Source organism: Vidua chalybeata, chromosome 4 (assembly GCF_026979565.1).
Source record: "Vidua chalybeata isolate OUT-0048 chromosome 4, bVidCha1 merged haplotype, whole genome shotgun sequence".
NCBI classification, from domain to species: Eukaryota; Metazoa; Chordata; class Aves; order Passeriformes; family Viduidae; genus Vidua; species Vidua chalybeata.
Window position 1 is genome coordinate 63,487,214 of NC_071533.1, and position 17,731 is coordinate 63,504,944.

Genomic DNA, 17,731 nt, shown 5'->3' on the forward strand with positions numbered 1-17,731 from the left:
AACCTACCAGAATCTCCCTCCCATCTTCAGATTTTCCTCACACTGGCATTATTTTTACAGTTAAAAGATGCTGAAATTTCACTTACGTACTAAATTTTCAGTTGCTTTAGATCAAATAATTGTAAAATCTGGTAATTCAGTTTGCAATTCTCAACATTAAAATTTAAAAAAGAAAATCAGCAGAAAAAACCATTGAAAGGCCATGTTGAATCTTTTCCATCCTGTTTCATGCATCAATTATTTTGTAGATGCTGCTGTATCCTCCTTGCCATCTTCTAAGTAACCAGAGGCCTCCATCAAATTAAATCTGACTACAGCGAATTTAGTAACACAGAATCATAGCCCTCTTTCACTGGTACACTGCCACAGAACCAACCCACTCTCAGAATGATCCTCTGTGATTTAGGCTTTTACAGATGCCGGCAGCACACTGGATTTAGGCTTTACTTGTAATCCTTAAACTAATTATCTGTGAAAGTATTTAGAATCAAAACGTTTTTCAAAATAACAACTGGTTCTGTTGGTTAGGAAAATGACAAATCTGATTCTCCTCAATAAATACCTCCATCTTTATAATCCCAGTTCTTCCTCAAAGAGGATCTCTGCTCTAAGTCTATTTAATTTAACCATATCTAATTAGGTTTTTGAAAATAAGTGCTCAGTATCTCTAAAAAGGTCTCCTAATGAAACCAAACCTTTACTCATAAGGCTGCTAACATTAATCTAGAATGTTAATTGTGCCAAGAGATTATCAACTGTTTAGCTGATAAATTTTTATTTTTCCAATTATGTTGCCTGGGGCCATGAGTTTTTATCCTTTTCAGTGTTATTTTCAGAAATCATCACTTAAAACTGGAGAAGTAGGCTTTGGTACTTTCTCACGCTTAAGAAGGATATTATGATAGCAGCATATACAGCTGCTGTACAAACTGCATCTGTTTTCCTTACACAGAATGTTCTTTATGAATAATTGCCAAATGCACAGAAGATATTTGGCACTTGATTCTCGTTATTATTACTGAGCACTACATTCCTAAGTTTGTGCGTGGATCTGTGGCTGAATGCAAAAAATTCAAATATTACTACTGCAAAATTTCTTACAGCAACAGTAAAAGTACTTGCTATCACAGATTAAATTAATCTTCAATCTTCAGAAGCTGCACTGCTTTCTAGTCAAAAAGAATATATGCCACATGTGATATATCTGTATTTAATCACATTTCCCTCACCTTCACAGCAACAGGAAAAACTAGCCATAATCAGGGTCTTTAAAACTGACTTGGAACCATAAACAAAAGCTTTTATACAAACTTACCTCTACCTTTTGATGGCTCTTTTTCATCCAGAACAACCCGTTGACCATCCAGATTAGATATAGGGACACCAAGATCAAGGGGTTCCTGCTCACCACTCTAAAGTCGGATCACAGTTTGTATGTAATAGAGAAAAAGCTGTTTTCAGAACAAATTTATGCAGTCTGACATTTTTGAAAGAAAAAAAGTAAAGCATTTTTATGCTTCAGAGTAGCTTCAATCTATCCTTCTACCATTCTAAAAATGTTTATTCCAGTGGTGTAAAACTACCTAGATTTCAATGAGTGTATTCCTATTCTGTGAGAAGAATGGTATTTGGGGAAAAAAGATACATGGAGGAAAAAAACCCTCCAATTTGTAAGTGTGCTCAAATACTCTAGCACCATTAGTGTGTATGTTCAGCAAGTCGTATTTTTCAGAGGACACTTCAGATTATTTTTATTCTAAATTGATTGTATTTCATTAATTTTGTAATTTCATTAAATGAAGTTACCTCTATATCAATATGGTTTTCAGTTATCGTAAAAACTTGGACTGGTTCAGCTAAGACAGCATACATACTAGAAATACCACAAAATTAACTTTACATTCCTAGGTATTCCAGCACAATAGAAAAGAGAACATGGTAGCCAATAGTTCAGTAGCAGAAAAGTTGAAGTCTGCTTTCACAAAATATTTCTGCAAGGGGATTTGTGGCAACTTTCATGATTCCCAGGACAATGGAACAAAAGCTTTAATCCAACCAACTTTCCCTGGCTAATAATGGGAGTTGAGCTCTGGAAGAAGCAAAGTTCAGGCTTGCTTATTTTGGATGTTGAATTTATTCTGAAGAGAATATAAAACAGACGTAAACTAAATATTTGAGGTAACTACTACTAAGCCTAATGGTTATAATTACAATGCATTTTATCTCAAAATGTAGCTGTAGCTATTTAAATGCCTAATGCTCAGGAGAGGAATCATTCCAGGGACTATCATATGATCTTCTCCAGACAGAAAATATTGCTGGCTTGAATTACATTAAAGAATACTTACTAGTCTTGCCACAAGTTCATTAAGATTTAAACCATATTTTGCAACAACAGGCCTTAAGACCTCTGTTACTGGTTTGGTGGGTTTCGCCTTCAGACCAACTGACCGATTGATAGGAACAAGATCCAGCCTGAAACACAGCAATTGTAACATCAAGTGTGAAATATTCCAGTAAATAAGGTGAACAGAAATATGTAAAATCCAATCTACAACACAGTTGTACCAATTTACAGCTAGTAACCAGCTGGAACTGCAGTAGCATGAATGCATGCTAAACTGAAGCAACAAATAATGTCTTATTTTATTTTTATTTCTTTATTATTATATTTATTATTACTTATATTTAACACAAATAAAAATTGTACTGTTTCACTTGGCAGAGCTGTGTGAAGGCCTGAGCCAGTCTATTTCAGACCAAGGAAAAGCATTTCACAGCACTTCCATATTTGCAGGGAGATTTCTCTGACCAGTTTGGTCCAGGAGTCCTTCCAAAGTGACTCCATGCCTGAACCATAGACTTGGATGCAAGAAAAATATTTCTTTTCAGTTCCACAAGACAGACTCACAACTTCTTCTGCAATTACATGGGATTGGGATTTGGACAAGTCTTTTAATTTTTAATCAGACTGACAAACACAGTGGAATTCCAGATGATGCTACTTCTTTATGTTGGTGCCACCATATGATGAAATATTGGTATAAGAGAAACTTAGATACCAAAGCTGAAAAAGTAATTAACTTAGAATTTACAGGCTAAAGACAGCTCTCTTCAGAGCCTATTTTACAATTTTGCATTATTAAAACAGCAAAATAATAACGAAACACAATTTTTTTAAAAAAAATTAAACTCAAACAACCTTCATTAGCATGTATTTCCCTGCACAGAGCTGTGCCTAGCTTTGGTTTGGTTTTGACTTTTTTTTAATGCTCTTCATCTGTGCCCTGAATACTCCATAAGCCTCATTTGACTGTAACAGTACTATAGTATGAAATCAAGGACAAGCTTATTACTAACAAAACAATCAGAAGAAATGTACATCATCATCAGATATTACTATCTGCAGTAATTTTTTTCAGTCACAATTAAATACAAAACTCATGTTCTATCTCACAAAAATTACTTAAATACAAGATGTTTAGTCATGTTGATATTTCTCTTCCACAAGAAGCCAGAATAACTGAAACTTTGTCTTCCATATTTTCTTTGAATTCAACAGTTACTAAATTGAAATGATCCATTTTAATCATTAGTTGGTAATTGATTCAGAAGTGGCAAACACTGAGGTAACTAAGTATACCCACATAGTATTTCTCCTTTGTCTGAAAATGTTCCAAATATTTGACTATATTTGCTTACATAGCATCTACCCAGAGAATGGAATAATGTAGAACATTTCTACATTTTAATTAACACACAAATAACATATGGTACTGCCTACTTAAAGTTCCTTTTAAACTTGGAGACTCAACAAGCTCACACCTAATAAAAGACTGCTCAATGTCAATTTAAAAATTGAATATGCCATGCAGTATTTGTTATCTTGAAGTACCTTTAAATAGAAACTAGTCCAGCTTCCTAAGGAAAAGTAATATAGACCCAAAATAAGGAATAGACCTGACAAAACAAATTTCATTCACTTCAAAAGTCCAGGTCAGTAACGTAATACGTTTTACTTCAATATTTTTCCTGAAATAATTATTTCAGGAGTTTTCATAGCATTAGTTTGGATTTATTTTGGAAAAAACCACAAATGTTTGGAAAAAAAAAAAAATACATGCTATCAGATACATTACATAAAACTAAATATGTCATGTACTGCATTATATTATATCCATAGCAATAATTTAACACTGACTTGTTTCAGATTGAGGGTTCATCAGAGGAATTTTATTTATACAATTAGTCTTACTGTAATTTTCCAGGTGGGCATATAAATACAGATATAACTGGTAGGAACACGTCATCAATAAATAAAAAAATATATCCATTTGATTTTAAGACTAAGAGACTCACAGTTCAATTTCCACATCTTTCTTGTGCTATTCCAACCTACCAAACATGTCTCTTTCTGATCTCGAAGGTCCCTCTGGACCCACAGATCTGTCCAATGCTTTCACAGCTGCCTCAGCTTGAGCATTTTGACATCACAATAATATTTAATGTCCCTAAACTGGAACTCTGGCATCGAAATCCCACTTGTGTCCTAAGAGCAATCCAGAAAGCCCCCTCCTGCAGCTGCACAGCCTCCTCTTTCACTGCACAGGTAAGTGGCAACATATCCTTTACTGCACTAATAGAAAATAAAATGGAAAACAGGGTGGGAAAGGCCACTTTTGACTCTTACCGAAATAAAGTGCGTTTTTCTAAGCGCAGGTCCCGAGACTCCAGGATACTGCTGTCCTGGTGCAATACCAGGGGCTACAGAACATGTCAGGGATAAAAGAAGAGAGAGCAAAATCATTTCAAACTATGTAAAAAAGAGCAGCTGTGCTGTTAAATTTTTTAAGGTAACTCAGAATATTATTAATATACCCTGCACTCATCCTAGTGACTGCTCCTTTACAATATGGAACACGATTAAAGCGTGTTTTCTTTTGGCTAGGTGTGAAACAACAACCAAAATTCAATTTCCACTGGAGTCAGCAGATATTCAGGAACTTGGTTTTTAAACAAACCTAGATTCTTCAACTTCTATAAATTACATAGAATAATACATTAGAAAATACAGCCAACTAAGTGTCTTTAAAAGCTTTAAAAGAAAAAGCCCATAACTATGAACATTCATTGATTTTTGTGGTTGCAACCATCTAGACGGATCAAAAGCATGAATTTATGAAAATAAGTACTTAATGTCCACAACTTCTCTTTGAATTGGAGAATACTTCTGTTGGACTAAGAGCCATCACACACACTCTGCATCATCCCCACAGATTGTTGTCTTGGAAATTTTCCTCAATATTAAAACCTGTACCTCATTTCTAGCATTAATGCATCTCATTCATCTTTGAACAACTGAATGGTTTTGGGCTTTAATGCAGTAGCATCTACTACCAGACATTTGTTTTCTTTGTGGATAATTCAATTCTCCTTCAATTAACCAGCACTGCCAATGTAAAACTATGGGCAGAACCAGGAGATACGTGCCCGTATGGAGAGAACAGAATTCCTTATTTGTAAAATGGGGAGGAAAATGCTTCCAAAAAAGCCCAGGAAGATGCAGTACCTTATCACCTCCAACTAGAAACAGGTCCACTGCAGCTATGTTGATGCCATGTTTCTCACAGACCCCAGAGAGCACCTCCTTGATGGAGAACCCCGATTTCACAGCCATTTTGCTCGATGAGCCATCCGGAAGGTTTACACAGCAGTACTTGGGGGATTTGTCTTTATCTGGTACAAATGCAGGCAATCTTGAGGTTTCAGACTTGAAAGGAAAAAGAAAGGTCAATGCCCAATGGGAAAATGAGGACTGGGTATAAACTTTTAGAGCCCACAGAGATTGAACCAAGCCAAGAACTATACTTTCTACCATGCTTTAGAAATCCTTCCAAATACCACAAATATCAGATAAATTTAAATCCCAGGGTGGGGGGAAATTTAAAAAAGCTCATAATATTGCACAAATCTAAATTTATTTCAAGAACAGATGAAGTGTTACACAGCGAGTGTGTAAAACAGTTACAAAATGTACTAAAGAAATACTAAGTAAAAACTATCAAAGTAAATTAAATCTTAAGCATCCTTATAGTTAAATGTCTGTGCTCAGTAATGTCCTGCTGATGTAAAAATTACCATTAGCACCCTATGAATCAATGTTTAAGTGAAGAGGAATGCCTTCAAATACCAGGTTCCTAAATCTTTCCTCTCAAAATTTCCTCTTCTTTCAACATAATACAAATTCTATGCACAAATACACCACAAAGAAATTAAAATTTAAAATTATTTGTGACCATTAATTGTTTTTTAAAGGGAGTTAAAACTACAATGCTATGGGCTAGGCACTAACCTTTATTCTAGAGTAACAGTAGAATAGTAACACTACAGCTAAATATCAAAAGTATCTTTGAAAATTTAACAAAAAGCTCACTTAAAACTTAAAAGGACACTAAAAAATACTGGTTTTGACAGCCTTTTAGGGTACTCATCATGCTTTTTCTCTTTTCTTTAACTTGGTGCTTCTCATTCAAATCACAGTAACTTTCTGACTTAAATCAGGTGGGAGTGGGAGAGAAATGAGGGGTTGTTGCTTTAGGCAGGCTTTGCATTTTCTATTTTTTAAGACAAGACTTTTCTGCAACAGAAATAAACATGACTTCATCATGCTTGTTTCTCTGACCAAAATTTTTAGCATAGATAAAATTACACAGTTATTAGTTAATGGTTAATTACACAGAATCTAGTCTATCAGAGGGATATCAAAAGCACAAAAAAACTTCGAAATTTCCTTTTTTTAGAGTCTTCCTCTATATCAACAAAGATAAAGTATTACATCTATGGTTTATTAATACTGTTTTAATTTTGCACCTCATTAGTTTTACACTGTGATGGCAGAACTTGATGGTTAGAAATCACAGTGTCTTCACTTGTTAATTTTTTAGTGTGACAAAGTGTTCACAAGAAACTTCTCAGGTTTTTAGGACCAAGTTAAATCATAATGACAAGAACACATAACTTTAAAAGAAACAGACAGAGAAGAAGCACCACAGACAGTGGCACAACAAAAATCAACCTAATGCAACTTGCATCCCCCTTACTGCATAGGCCAAGAAGAGGGAAAGCTTTAACTTGTGGTTGTTTAAAACAGATTCTCATCCATGCAGGTAGAACAAACTGGTTTTTAAAAGCTACAGTCTTTAAAAGGGAAACTTTCTTCTGTAGTTCACTGGTGCATGATGTTAAGACAAACAAGATGCAAAGAATATCCAAGGACAGCATAAGAAGTAATATATGAATACAACCTCTACTGCATTTCTAACAAGCTAAAATTGCCTAATATTGCATCTTCTGCTGCAACTGCATCACTTAAAAACTCTTTCCCAAGGGATTACATCAAACAAGCTACGTCACACTACTTAGAAAATCAGTAATTCACTGTTTCATCTGCTCCCCCACTGGTTCATTAGTAAGAGGCAGCCATTACCAAGTCGAGACTAGCAGTGGACGACATGGAGCCTTGTGATTCCCGTCTGTACGACAATCCATTGGACTGAAAAGAATCTGTTTGTGCAAAGAATCAGCAATCAGTAAAATAATAAATTTATTATTTATTATAATACAGAAAACTATTTCAAATATTGGCTTGTTGGGTCACAAATTTTTCTTTTTTCATGAAAAGAAACCACCAAATCTTCATACTGTGCACAGAAGTATGGAAACCAAAGCAACTTTTGGTCAAGTGCTTCTTGGTTAGGTAACCACTGAATAAACCCACTTGTTTTTATATTAAAAAAAAAGAAAAAATATATTTTTTTTTAAATATTAGTTTGGCTAACTATATTTAACAAGATTTCAATATTTCATCTTAAAAAATTATTCTAGCTCTTCAGATATTCTCAAGGGAGATAAATATTTTTAAAAGTGCAAGTATGGTGTTAAAATCTAAGACACTAAAATCTAAGACAATTACTAGTAACTTTCAGAAGGTTATGCCCATGATCTCAGCAAATGCCTCTGATGTCTTTTCATATATGAATATACTAAGAACACTCAAATTATCCATATGATCAAAGGTATTTTGTGGGTCTGAGCATTTACCAGAAGCAAAAACTACATTATCAAATATGGACCAGATTTGGTGCTTTGCTGGAATTTCTTCATTATTTTTAAATCAATAATTTACTGCAAAACTTTCATCTCCTCTAGAGGCCACATACAGGTGCTTTCATAAGGGAACTCTTCCTTAAACTCAAACACAATTAAGTAACAAAACAGCAGGTTACAAGGGCTTTCACACCTCTGACTCCCCTTTTTTTCATTTTAGTCAGGGAAGGTGAAAACAGATGGTGACTGTTCAAAAGTGAACATACCTGTGTGTTACTGATAAAAGAAAGAAAACTAGGATAATGCAGATGGAGGAATTTTTAAATAGCTGTAACTATAGCACTATTTGCTGTACTGCTCCTGGACTTTTCTGTAAAGATTTGAAATTATCTTTCTATAAAAATAGCAGCTCTCTGCTTGAAAAAGCAATTACCAGCACACAGAAAGGCAGAATGTTCCAAAACATAGAAAAAAAAAGTCTTGTGGAAGTCAGTAAAAACAAATTTAAATATTGGCATATTTTCATCTATTTACTTGTACATCTTCCACAAAACTGCAGCAATACTAGCCACACTATGGCCTTCTGACTTGACAGTTCTTTTCCTCTGTCACTCCCAAGAATGCACTTAGATAGCAACTAATCATGGTGAGATTAGTCATATCTATTGCTGAAATAAGCTTGAAACAACGCAGAATGTCATACTCACCGTTTGGATAATCACCATTTTCTCTTCTCTTCTGTGATTTTCCCAAACTCTTACTTCTTGACCATGAGAAGAATGTTCCCCTTTTTTTCTTCTCAGTGTCCTCCTCTCCTGACTCTTCATTTAAAGATCTTCCTGACTTTGACTTACCACTTAGCTATCAGCAAAACACAATTAAATCACTGGTTGGATCACAGGTGTTATATTGTCTAAAATAAACCTTCCCACACTTCTTCCTAAAACAAGCGTGTGATGGCCAGGTTAGCTGCCTTCTTTACCCCACGCACAAGTGTCTGTGCCAACATCCCTCTCAGCAGCAATCAAAAAAACCCAAAAAAACCTCACTAGTGGCAAAAAAAAAAAGAAATACAGAGATGGAAATGTGCTACTTGGTAGGGAGTTCAAAACAGTAGCTGGAAACGAGCCATGGAGAGCTCCAGCAAATATGAAAGAACTGTCCCCAACTCACCAGAAATGCCTAAGTTAATGTGGAAAGGCCATTTGCCTTGCTTTTAAAACATTGAATTTCACTTTGGTATTTTTCCTAGGCTAGGTTTGAACATGAACAGCTTTCAAAGACAAAGATAAAGTACTGTTTAACATTTACAAGTATAATCAAGTATTTATTAGAGTTGAAGAATACAAATGTCAGGAATGTTTGATATTAAACTAAACTTGCTTTTAACAAGCTAGTATTCTTGTTAGATTATTAGAATATTCCTTGAAATGCTACTTTTTAAAGGTTCCTAGTCATAAGAATACATAATGGCAGATGGGGTGATCTGTAGTGATTGACATGAAAAATGAGAAGTTATAATTTACCCATACAGTTATGTAATGCTATGGTGGTATTATCTACAAGAAGAAAAGAATAAACCCTAAATAATGTCAAGGGATCAGTCAGTAAGACTACTGGTCTAATTTTTAAGCAATTGTACTTATTTAACACAGAATTATCTTAGTTTAGTAGGAACTAAGAAATTAAAAACTACCCTTTGCCAAAATGAGTTAGTTTAGGTTAAGCCTTCTCCAAAACTTCTGATAAAATATCTCCTCTCAGCAAAGGTTAAATTATCACATCTTAATTCCCATATTCAACCAACATAAGCTTCTGAAATGGTGCATTAACAAAATAACCCTTACTTTTCATTTGTACACATATAGTTAAATAATAATGAAGATTTAAAATTATATTCAGCAATACCTAGAAAACTGATTCAAAGGCAAGGATAAAAAATAAGTATATTCCTGAGTACACAAAAATTTTGCAATTGTATTTGCCAGCATCTCTAACCACAACTTTTAATTTTATTTTATATATTATTTTTGATTTTCTGAAGAAGTTTAAAAAGATTACTTAAAAACATTGTTTTGAGATAACAACAATGCAAAAGTCACCTTTTTTGGTGTTGACATGTTGGACTTCTCCGAACTGACACTGTGTTTAGAAGTGGGGCTGCTGGGAACACGCTGAGGATCAGGAAGAGGACGTCCTTCCACTTCAGCTAAGATGCATTCTTGGTAAAGGGGGGATTTGAGGAAGCGAGTATAGCTATCAAACTTCATCAAGTTAAATATCTGAAATTAAATGGCAGTAGATAATGGTTACATACATTCCAGTAACGCATCAAGAAAATGAAGCTGCTTTGCAACAGGAAACTCCCCCAAAATTTAGGACATCAGGCTGTAAACAGCATAAGTATGACACTGTTTAGACCTGACTAAATACACTGTACCCATTTTAAACTGAAATATAATTTGATCTATTCCCTTATTACAGGTTCAGAAAATAAATTATGATTTGTGCAAACTGCAAGCTGAGATGCTGCAGAGTCTTGATAACACCATCCTATTTTACTGTGTTGATGCCATTCTGTGTGTAGCATGTAGCAAGCTGGCCATTTAAAACATTTGAAAGGTTAATTACACTAGCACTGTATGTGAAAGCATTAAGTTATACAAGTATGTTTTAAGGTAGCTGTGAACAAGAAGTTTATGTTCTAAAACACACAAATATGATGTAATCACAATATGCAATAATACACTATGATACAAGACACACAAAATTAATTGCTGATGTGAGAAGAAGCTGGGAGTCTTTTACAGCATATACAATGTTCACAGAGTCACAGAGTCATTTAGGCTGGAAAAAACCTCTCAGATCATCATGTCATTAACCCACAACTGACAAGTGTTAGCAGTAAACCACAGTCATGTGCCCAATGATAAGGAAAAAACCCATCAGTATCTCTGGACAATTCAATAACCAAGGTGCTGTAGATCTTGAAAGAGAACAGTTTACCTTAAATGACCAACATTTATCTTTAACCATAGAGGAAGAAATCAGCTCTAGACCAGGCCTGGAACAAATATTTGAGGCTGATTTAACTGAAGCTGAATTTATGAAAGTGAACAAGAGCTTTTTCTTAAATGCTAAATAATGTTTAAATTTTTGTTCCATTTTTGCAAACCTGCTGTTTTAAGTTAATCCATACTTCTAGCCCAGTATCTTCTCCCATGTTTCAGTTGATCTGAAAAAACAGTTTGAATGTCTACTTCTTTGGACATGACAAATTCCTCACAAGCAAAGGAAGGTAGGTACCACCCAACAAGATATGGCATTCCCATAACCATTCCCATATATAAAGAGTGTAAAGTCCATCACTGAGATGAGTGGCCCATTTGCAGATGGAAACCATGCTTCAGACTGTGCAGACACACCCTTCTCAATAGGCTTCAGCCCAAAACCTATCTTGTAAACAGCAAGATAGAGCAGAGAGAACTTGATCCTGCAGAGTCACAGAAACCTAACTCAAACTGAATGCCGACTTCCATGGTTTTGACTTTCCCCTCTGTATATTCCCATTCCTGCTTAGGTGCTGCCTGTTGGGCCTTTTAATGCACTGTTTTCCACATGGTAAGCTACAGAAAAATACTTCTGTATATGCTAGCTTTGACAGTCTGCAAATTAAACATACTTAATGCAGCACAAAAATTACAACCTTTTAACTTTGCTGGACAGAGTCATGAGAGGGTAAGTAATTTACCTTGAGCTGATTATCATCTGCCCCATGTTTCTAGCCCACACTACAACCATGATTTCCTATATTTAGAATTCTTATCATATTTACATGTCTTAATGATTTCTGCTTATTGGGAAGAGGCTAGCAGATGCTAGTTGTTGTTCTTACAAATTAAAAACATATTTTAAAAGCATAATTTGAAATTTTCAGATATACTAGAGTAGAAAAACTTACATCCATTATCAACTCTATATGAAGTACATGCTGCTATTCTTATTTTAGTATGTTCAAGTGACCTACACTGTCCTCCATCCAGAAACACTGAATATGCTTGTTCTTATTCAATTTACAAAAAGGAACAACATCCTAACTAGGTGCTTTGGCTGCATCCACACTGCTATTACAACCTCTAACAACAAGATCATGGACAAATTTGTCAGGACACAGCAGAAAGCAACTTCCAGGGGTATTCCCAACAGGCAGTGCTTGAAAGAGAATGGCCTGAAAGCGTTTCCAAGGCACTTTCCCACACACTTCTGCCACTCCTCTGCAGCCTTACAGCAACACTCCCTATTCCCCAGCATCACACTCATCCAACAGCCACGACAAAGCAGCACCCTTGCACTCTGTGGCCAGTGTTCAAATCTAAAAAATCTTGTGAAAGACCACAAATGCAGAGCTTTCGCTTTGTTAAGGTTGTGTCACCACCATGAGCTGAACTTTGAGAGTCTGTGGGTGTGATGCAGTAACTACACAACCCACAGCTGTGTGTTCTCAAGTGGTGCCATCCACCAAGACCACAAACTGGCCTGCAGAACCACCCGCTGACACCAAGAAATTAAGGGCCACCAAGCAGCTGATTCCCCAGCACTGACCTCAGCCAGGCAACACACTACCAGCACCTCAGACAAGCTCCAAGGGCACGTCCTGCAGCAGAAGTCATTCTCATCCTGCCCTACTTCATTTTTCAGTGAAAGGAATGGGTCTGACACTGAGGCACTGACAGTTTGAGAGAAGAGATCAGGCACAGACATGCCATGTGGCTGGGACTGGACCCACAGCAGGAATTCTCCTGAGTATTTTCTCCTGTATTATGAGCCCTCCTACCAAGGATACAGCATTTCCAAAGGGACAAAACCTGCATCAACCCTGTCACCTGACTCATCAGGACACCTTGTACTCCACGAAACAAAGTGGAGAGGATAAGGAGGAATTCAGGCATGGTCTCCACAGCACCAGGATGAAAAATGCATGAAAAAATATCTGGGAAGGTGGTGACTGGTAATTCCCACAGAAGGCTCAGGCTTGGGAGGTACATAAGGAGTAGCTATAATGCTGGAAGCTACCAGACCAGCAGTCAGACCTACCCCTCTATCTCCACTTTGCAGGAGGATGGCACTATACCCTGCTGCTCAGATTGCCCCAAAGCACATGGTCTGAGACTGTGTCCTGAGATTGTGTCCTGAGATTGTGACCTGGTTCATTAAAGCTATAGCCTTCATTTCAAAATGGTGATATCAAAACTACTTCTACAAATAAACTGGTAGGGTGGAAGAGTTACCAAAGAGATGACTTAGGAAAAAAACAGTAGGAATTTGAATTCTACAGAAAATGTAAAGTGTATCTTGTTGTTGCATAACTGTTCTGATTATCAATCATTATTTAAAATACATCCACTTCAGAGGTCTTCAGACTCCAACACTTCTAAAATCTCTTACCCTGACAGTAGTACTAAAGCATAAGAGAACAACTCCCTTAATAAAACTGACATTTTAAAAACCAAAATTAGACACTATTTGTGTACTCAACTCTCCACTAAAGAAAAGAAAAGCAGCCATATGCAAACACTCTATGCAATGGTGCTGCAACACATGGAATTATTTACTTGAACTAAACCCTCATTTCAATAATAGTACTTTTCAGATTATTTTTTAGTTAAGTGAAAATTTTCTGTCCACATAACAGAAAAACAGCCTTTTTTCTATTCTTCTAACAGAGTCTAAAATATACAGCATGTAAAAACTATTTTTATAGATTATAAAGGAAAATATAACAGACATAAACATAGAGCATTCATGGTTACTATGGTTACCTGAAGTTGCTGTTCCTTGAACATATCTGGATGGGGAGAATTGAGAATATCATCTGCCAGCTGTGCCTGGCTGTCAATATTAACTGGGGTTGTAGCTTTGCTACACAAGAACTTACTGAAGATCTCCCGAGCCCTGTAAGAAAGCTACAGAAAAAAAAATGCTAAATGAATGTTGGTTTTAAAACCGTATTTTTAGCTAGGCATTTCTTACACTGATATAATCCATCCAAAAATATATAGCCACTCCTGAATCTTTTATATGTGTATTTTTCATATATCAGCTTTTGGGAGTTTTAAGCACATAAAAAGGGTTTTTTCTTTATGATTACAAATAGTCATCAAATATTTCTTGAACAGTAAAAGTTGTCCTCCAAATAAAAATCAAAATAATCAAGCAGTGAAGTACAGCAGGTATTTTTTAAAAAGGAGAGTAGATTTTTTTTTTAAGATTTTAGACCTTTTACATAATAGTTACTATTTAAATACATCCTCTAAGGTTCAATTTCTAGAAGTGAGAAAAAGGCAAGTATATATATGAATATTTACAGTCAAAAGCACTCATTTTTAACTTGTTTACTTTGAAACATTCACATCACGAAAATAATGAAAAACCCACCAAGGTGAGCCCACAGCCCTTAAGGGTGGTGTTCACAAAATACATTGTTTGAAGACAGAAGAAAGTAGAAGAAAAAAACCTCATTAGTAGACAAAAGAGTTAAGAGAGACTTGGAAGAGAGACTGTTCCCACCACATAAACCTGACTAGATTTGGCTGTGGTGTAGACAGAACTGTTGCCAACCTGTACAAAGTTCAAAATTCACCCAAATTGCCTGACCAATGTAGGACTCCCTCAAAAGGATGAGACGGAGATTCTCATAATTTGTGAAAAAACACGAGAGCCCTACCCTTGGAGCAGCAGATAATTAAGTTATTTAGAAACCTTGGTTGGTGAAGGCAGTCTAGCAAAAAGAGTGTAAGAGTCCTCTCCTTGACACGGTCAATTAACTTGCTCTTCACTTCCACCACTGGGCTACCACTGCTGGCCATTTGCAACATCCAGGATACCTTACCTCATTCTTACAGAGCTACCTCTGCACTTTAAACATATCGAACATCTTAAATTTAGGTCATCCCACCCTGTTTTAGTGACATCACAGTACACATACTGAGCACAGCTCCATTAACTTCAATAATCTTGAAGGAGTAATAATTTCTGAAGAAGCAGCACAAGGTACTGAAATTAACTTACCTCTTTTTTATCATGTGCAGGTACATGGTTAAAATATTCACAGGCCTGCCAAAATAAAATATTTTCTTCGCTAAATTCTTTCCGTAGAAATTCCTAGCAGAAAAAATAAGCAAATAAATAAAGGCCTCAAAGAAAAGTTACTTGCCAGCTTAAACAACATATATATAATGCTTGGAAAGTTTGCATAAAGGTAAGCTTTCAATTAGTCTCACAATCCAGTTTTTTCTAAAGTAAAAATCAATGTATGTCCAATACGTACCTGGTGCTCCCTCTCTTTCTTGTGTCTTTTTAAATGTATATAACTGAGAAGAATACATGAAGTTACAATCAAATCATTTGCAAGTACAAAGTTTGAAATGCTATGCTAAGTAGTGCATAAAATGGTGAATAAACTTTTAATAAAAATTTAAATAGTTTATAAACTAGATTTAAAAGTGACACTGTAAACTGTCTTTAATTGCAGTTCTACTGATATAGATGTTTATCAAGAAGTGCCCATAATCAACCTGGATTCATTACAATGTCTTTTTACATCACATGGCAACTATTAAAAAAAAATTATCACTGTTCACTGTGGTTACATGGTTTCTCTTCAGAAAATACTCACTGAGAGGGAAAAAAAACTATCTCCCAGTACAACACACAATAATCAGGACATTTATATTACAGCATCCTAAAGTCCAAAGGAACACTGGTACTGATTCAGTTGGAAAACTCTACAAGCATAAACTGACCTGTATTCAAATCTCTATAATTCAATATTCTCTCAGCATCTTAAAAGCATTTTAACCATCAGGGGAAAATAAAAATATTAAAAAATTAACTTGATCCACCACAACCTTCACTCAATCATCACATGGGTATCAGTGAAGCTTCCTTATCATACAAAGCAGCTTCAGAAAGCTGTGTAAGAAGAATCTCCACAGAAATAAAGTTCAGTTTATTTGTGCTTTTCAGATTTACATAGAGTTTAGGGAGTCCAGCTGTAAGAAAGCAATTGAGATAAACTACAATACAGGGAAGCTCTGAATTTAAAGTTCTTCAGATACATAAGCTGACACACCAAATGCATAAAGGACGATACATAGAGTACTCAGGGGAATATTTCTGCACTTTACATCTAATTACATATTAAAAGAGAACCAAATGAGTGAGCAAGAACTGGAACACAACTGCCTACTTCCCCCTTGGCACATTCCCTGTGAACCCAGAGTCCATCTCCCACTTACTTCCTTGTGGCCACAGGATTTGGGCACAGCTGGCTGTCCAACAACTCAGCTTCACCAGGAGGGCTGAGTGGTGGCCCAGCTGGAACATCAGGCAGCCAAGCAGCTGTCAGCCATGGCTGGGAAGCTGCAGAGGTTGGTCTGAACCCCTTGAAGGGGGAACCTGCAAACAGCTCTCACCTCCTGGCTGACTGCTCTAAGCAGCAGCTATTATGCAAAGTGTGAGTATTTGCAAAACATGCAAAATCTCTCCTTCTCAGAGAGTAATTCCTGCTCTGTGACAAAGCTGTCGTCAGGAAAGGCAGATGCTGGATCCCACATGCACCAAGACACTTGCTATGGGGCCATAAATTAAATGTTCCTGGATACTGGCAGCAATCTGTAACTGTACAGTGTTATGGCAACCAGGTTAATAAATCTAAGCAATGGCTCTGGACATCTCCTGGGCCTCAAGAAAATGGTGGTGCATACAATAAACTTTAACATTCCCTAATGATTTTTCAAAGTTGGTATTTCTTTAAGACATGTGCTTTTGCAAGGTTTATAAAAAGAAGTTTTAATTAGAATAAAAGGCAGGTGAAAAGTAAAACTTTCTGAATATCTGAGGTTGGCTTTTGCTGAAATGAAGTGTACCTTTAACCTTTTAATCTGAACATTTATTAAAATTATATTAGCTACTTTTGACATTTATAATGTAAGTTTTGAAGTATCATAGCCGCTAAAAATTTAATGCAGCAATTTCCTAAGTGTACACAAGTTTACTGGAGGTTTACAAGTAATTAGAACTAAGTCAACTGAACCTTCAGTAGGAGCCCCAAGAACTACATCATTTTTCAGATGGACTCTAACATCAGAACTATATTTTTTCTTCCAGCCTGACAAGAAGTCTCAGTATGAAAGCAGAAATGCTATTAACTCTCAGACTACTCTGCTAAACTAAGGAACACAGTATTCAGGATGTATTATTTTGCTTTCCTCTTCTCTCTTTCCACAAACAGATGTTCACTGTTAATGCAGGTTTTGGGTTCCCCCACCAGTTAATATGAAAGTCTCCTTATTAACCATTGTGATCTCTTAATACTTTTGTATCAAGCAAAAGAGTCTTTCTGAGTTACTGCAGATTCCAATAATCTACCTCTCCTATACCACACGTTTCCTTATATTCTCATTGTGAAAATTACTTGGGCAGCACAAACCATCCCCGTGTAACATGTTCAGAATCAGCAACACACTCTCAGAGCAACAAAGCAAAAGTATACACCCTCAGTTTCCTTGCAAAATAGAGATGATGCTATTTACAACTTCATAAATGTGCTGTGCAAAACAGTATT

At 35.9% G+C, this 17,731-nt stretch overlaps 1 protein-coding gene across 5 annotated transcripts in view; it reads right to left on the reverse strand.

Annotated features, from left to right (window-relative positions):
• RGS12 (regulator of G protein signaling 12) overlaps positions 1–17,731 on the reverse strand; it is a 78,380-nt gene that overhangs the window by 16,415 nt on the left and 44,234 nt on the right. For 4 of the 5 annotated variants that reach the window (XM_053941372.1, XM_053941370.1, XM_053941371.1 and 1 more), the window contains exons 5-13: positions 15,175–15,267; positions 13,926–14,069; positions 10,209–10,388; positions 8,814–8,967; positions 7,487–7,563; positions 5,570–5,770; positions 4,691–4,764; positions 2,349–2,475; positions 1,316–1,412 (exon numbers count right to left, since the gene is read on the reverse strand). In XM_053941372.1, the coding sequence (XP_053797347.1) occupies positions 1,316–1,412; positions 2,349–2,475; positions 4,691–4,764; positions 5,570–5,770; positions 7,487–7,563; positions 8,814–8,967; positions 10,209–10,388; positions 13,926–14,069; positions 15,175–15,267 (1,147 nt within the window). Of the gene's footprint in view, positions 1–1,307; positions 1,413–2,348; positions 2,476–4,690; positions 4,765–5,569; positions 5,771–7,486; positions 7,564–8,813; positions 8,968–10,208; positions 10,389–13,925; positions 14,070–15,174; positions 15,268–17,731 lie in introns of all 5 variants that reach the window. The other variant, XM_053941369.1, reaches the window with a different exon arrangement.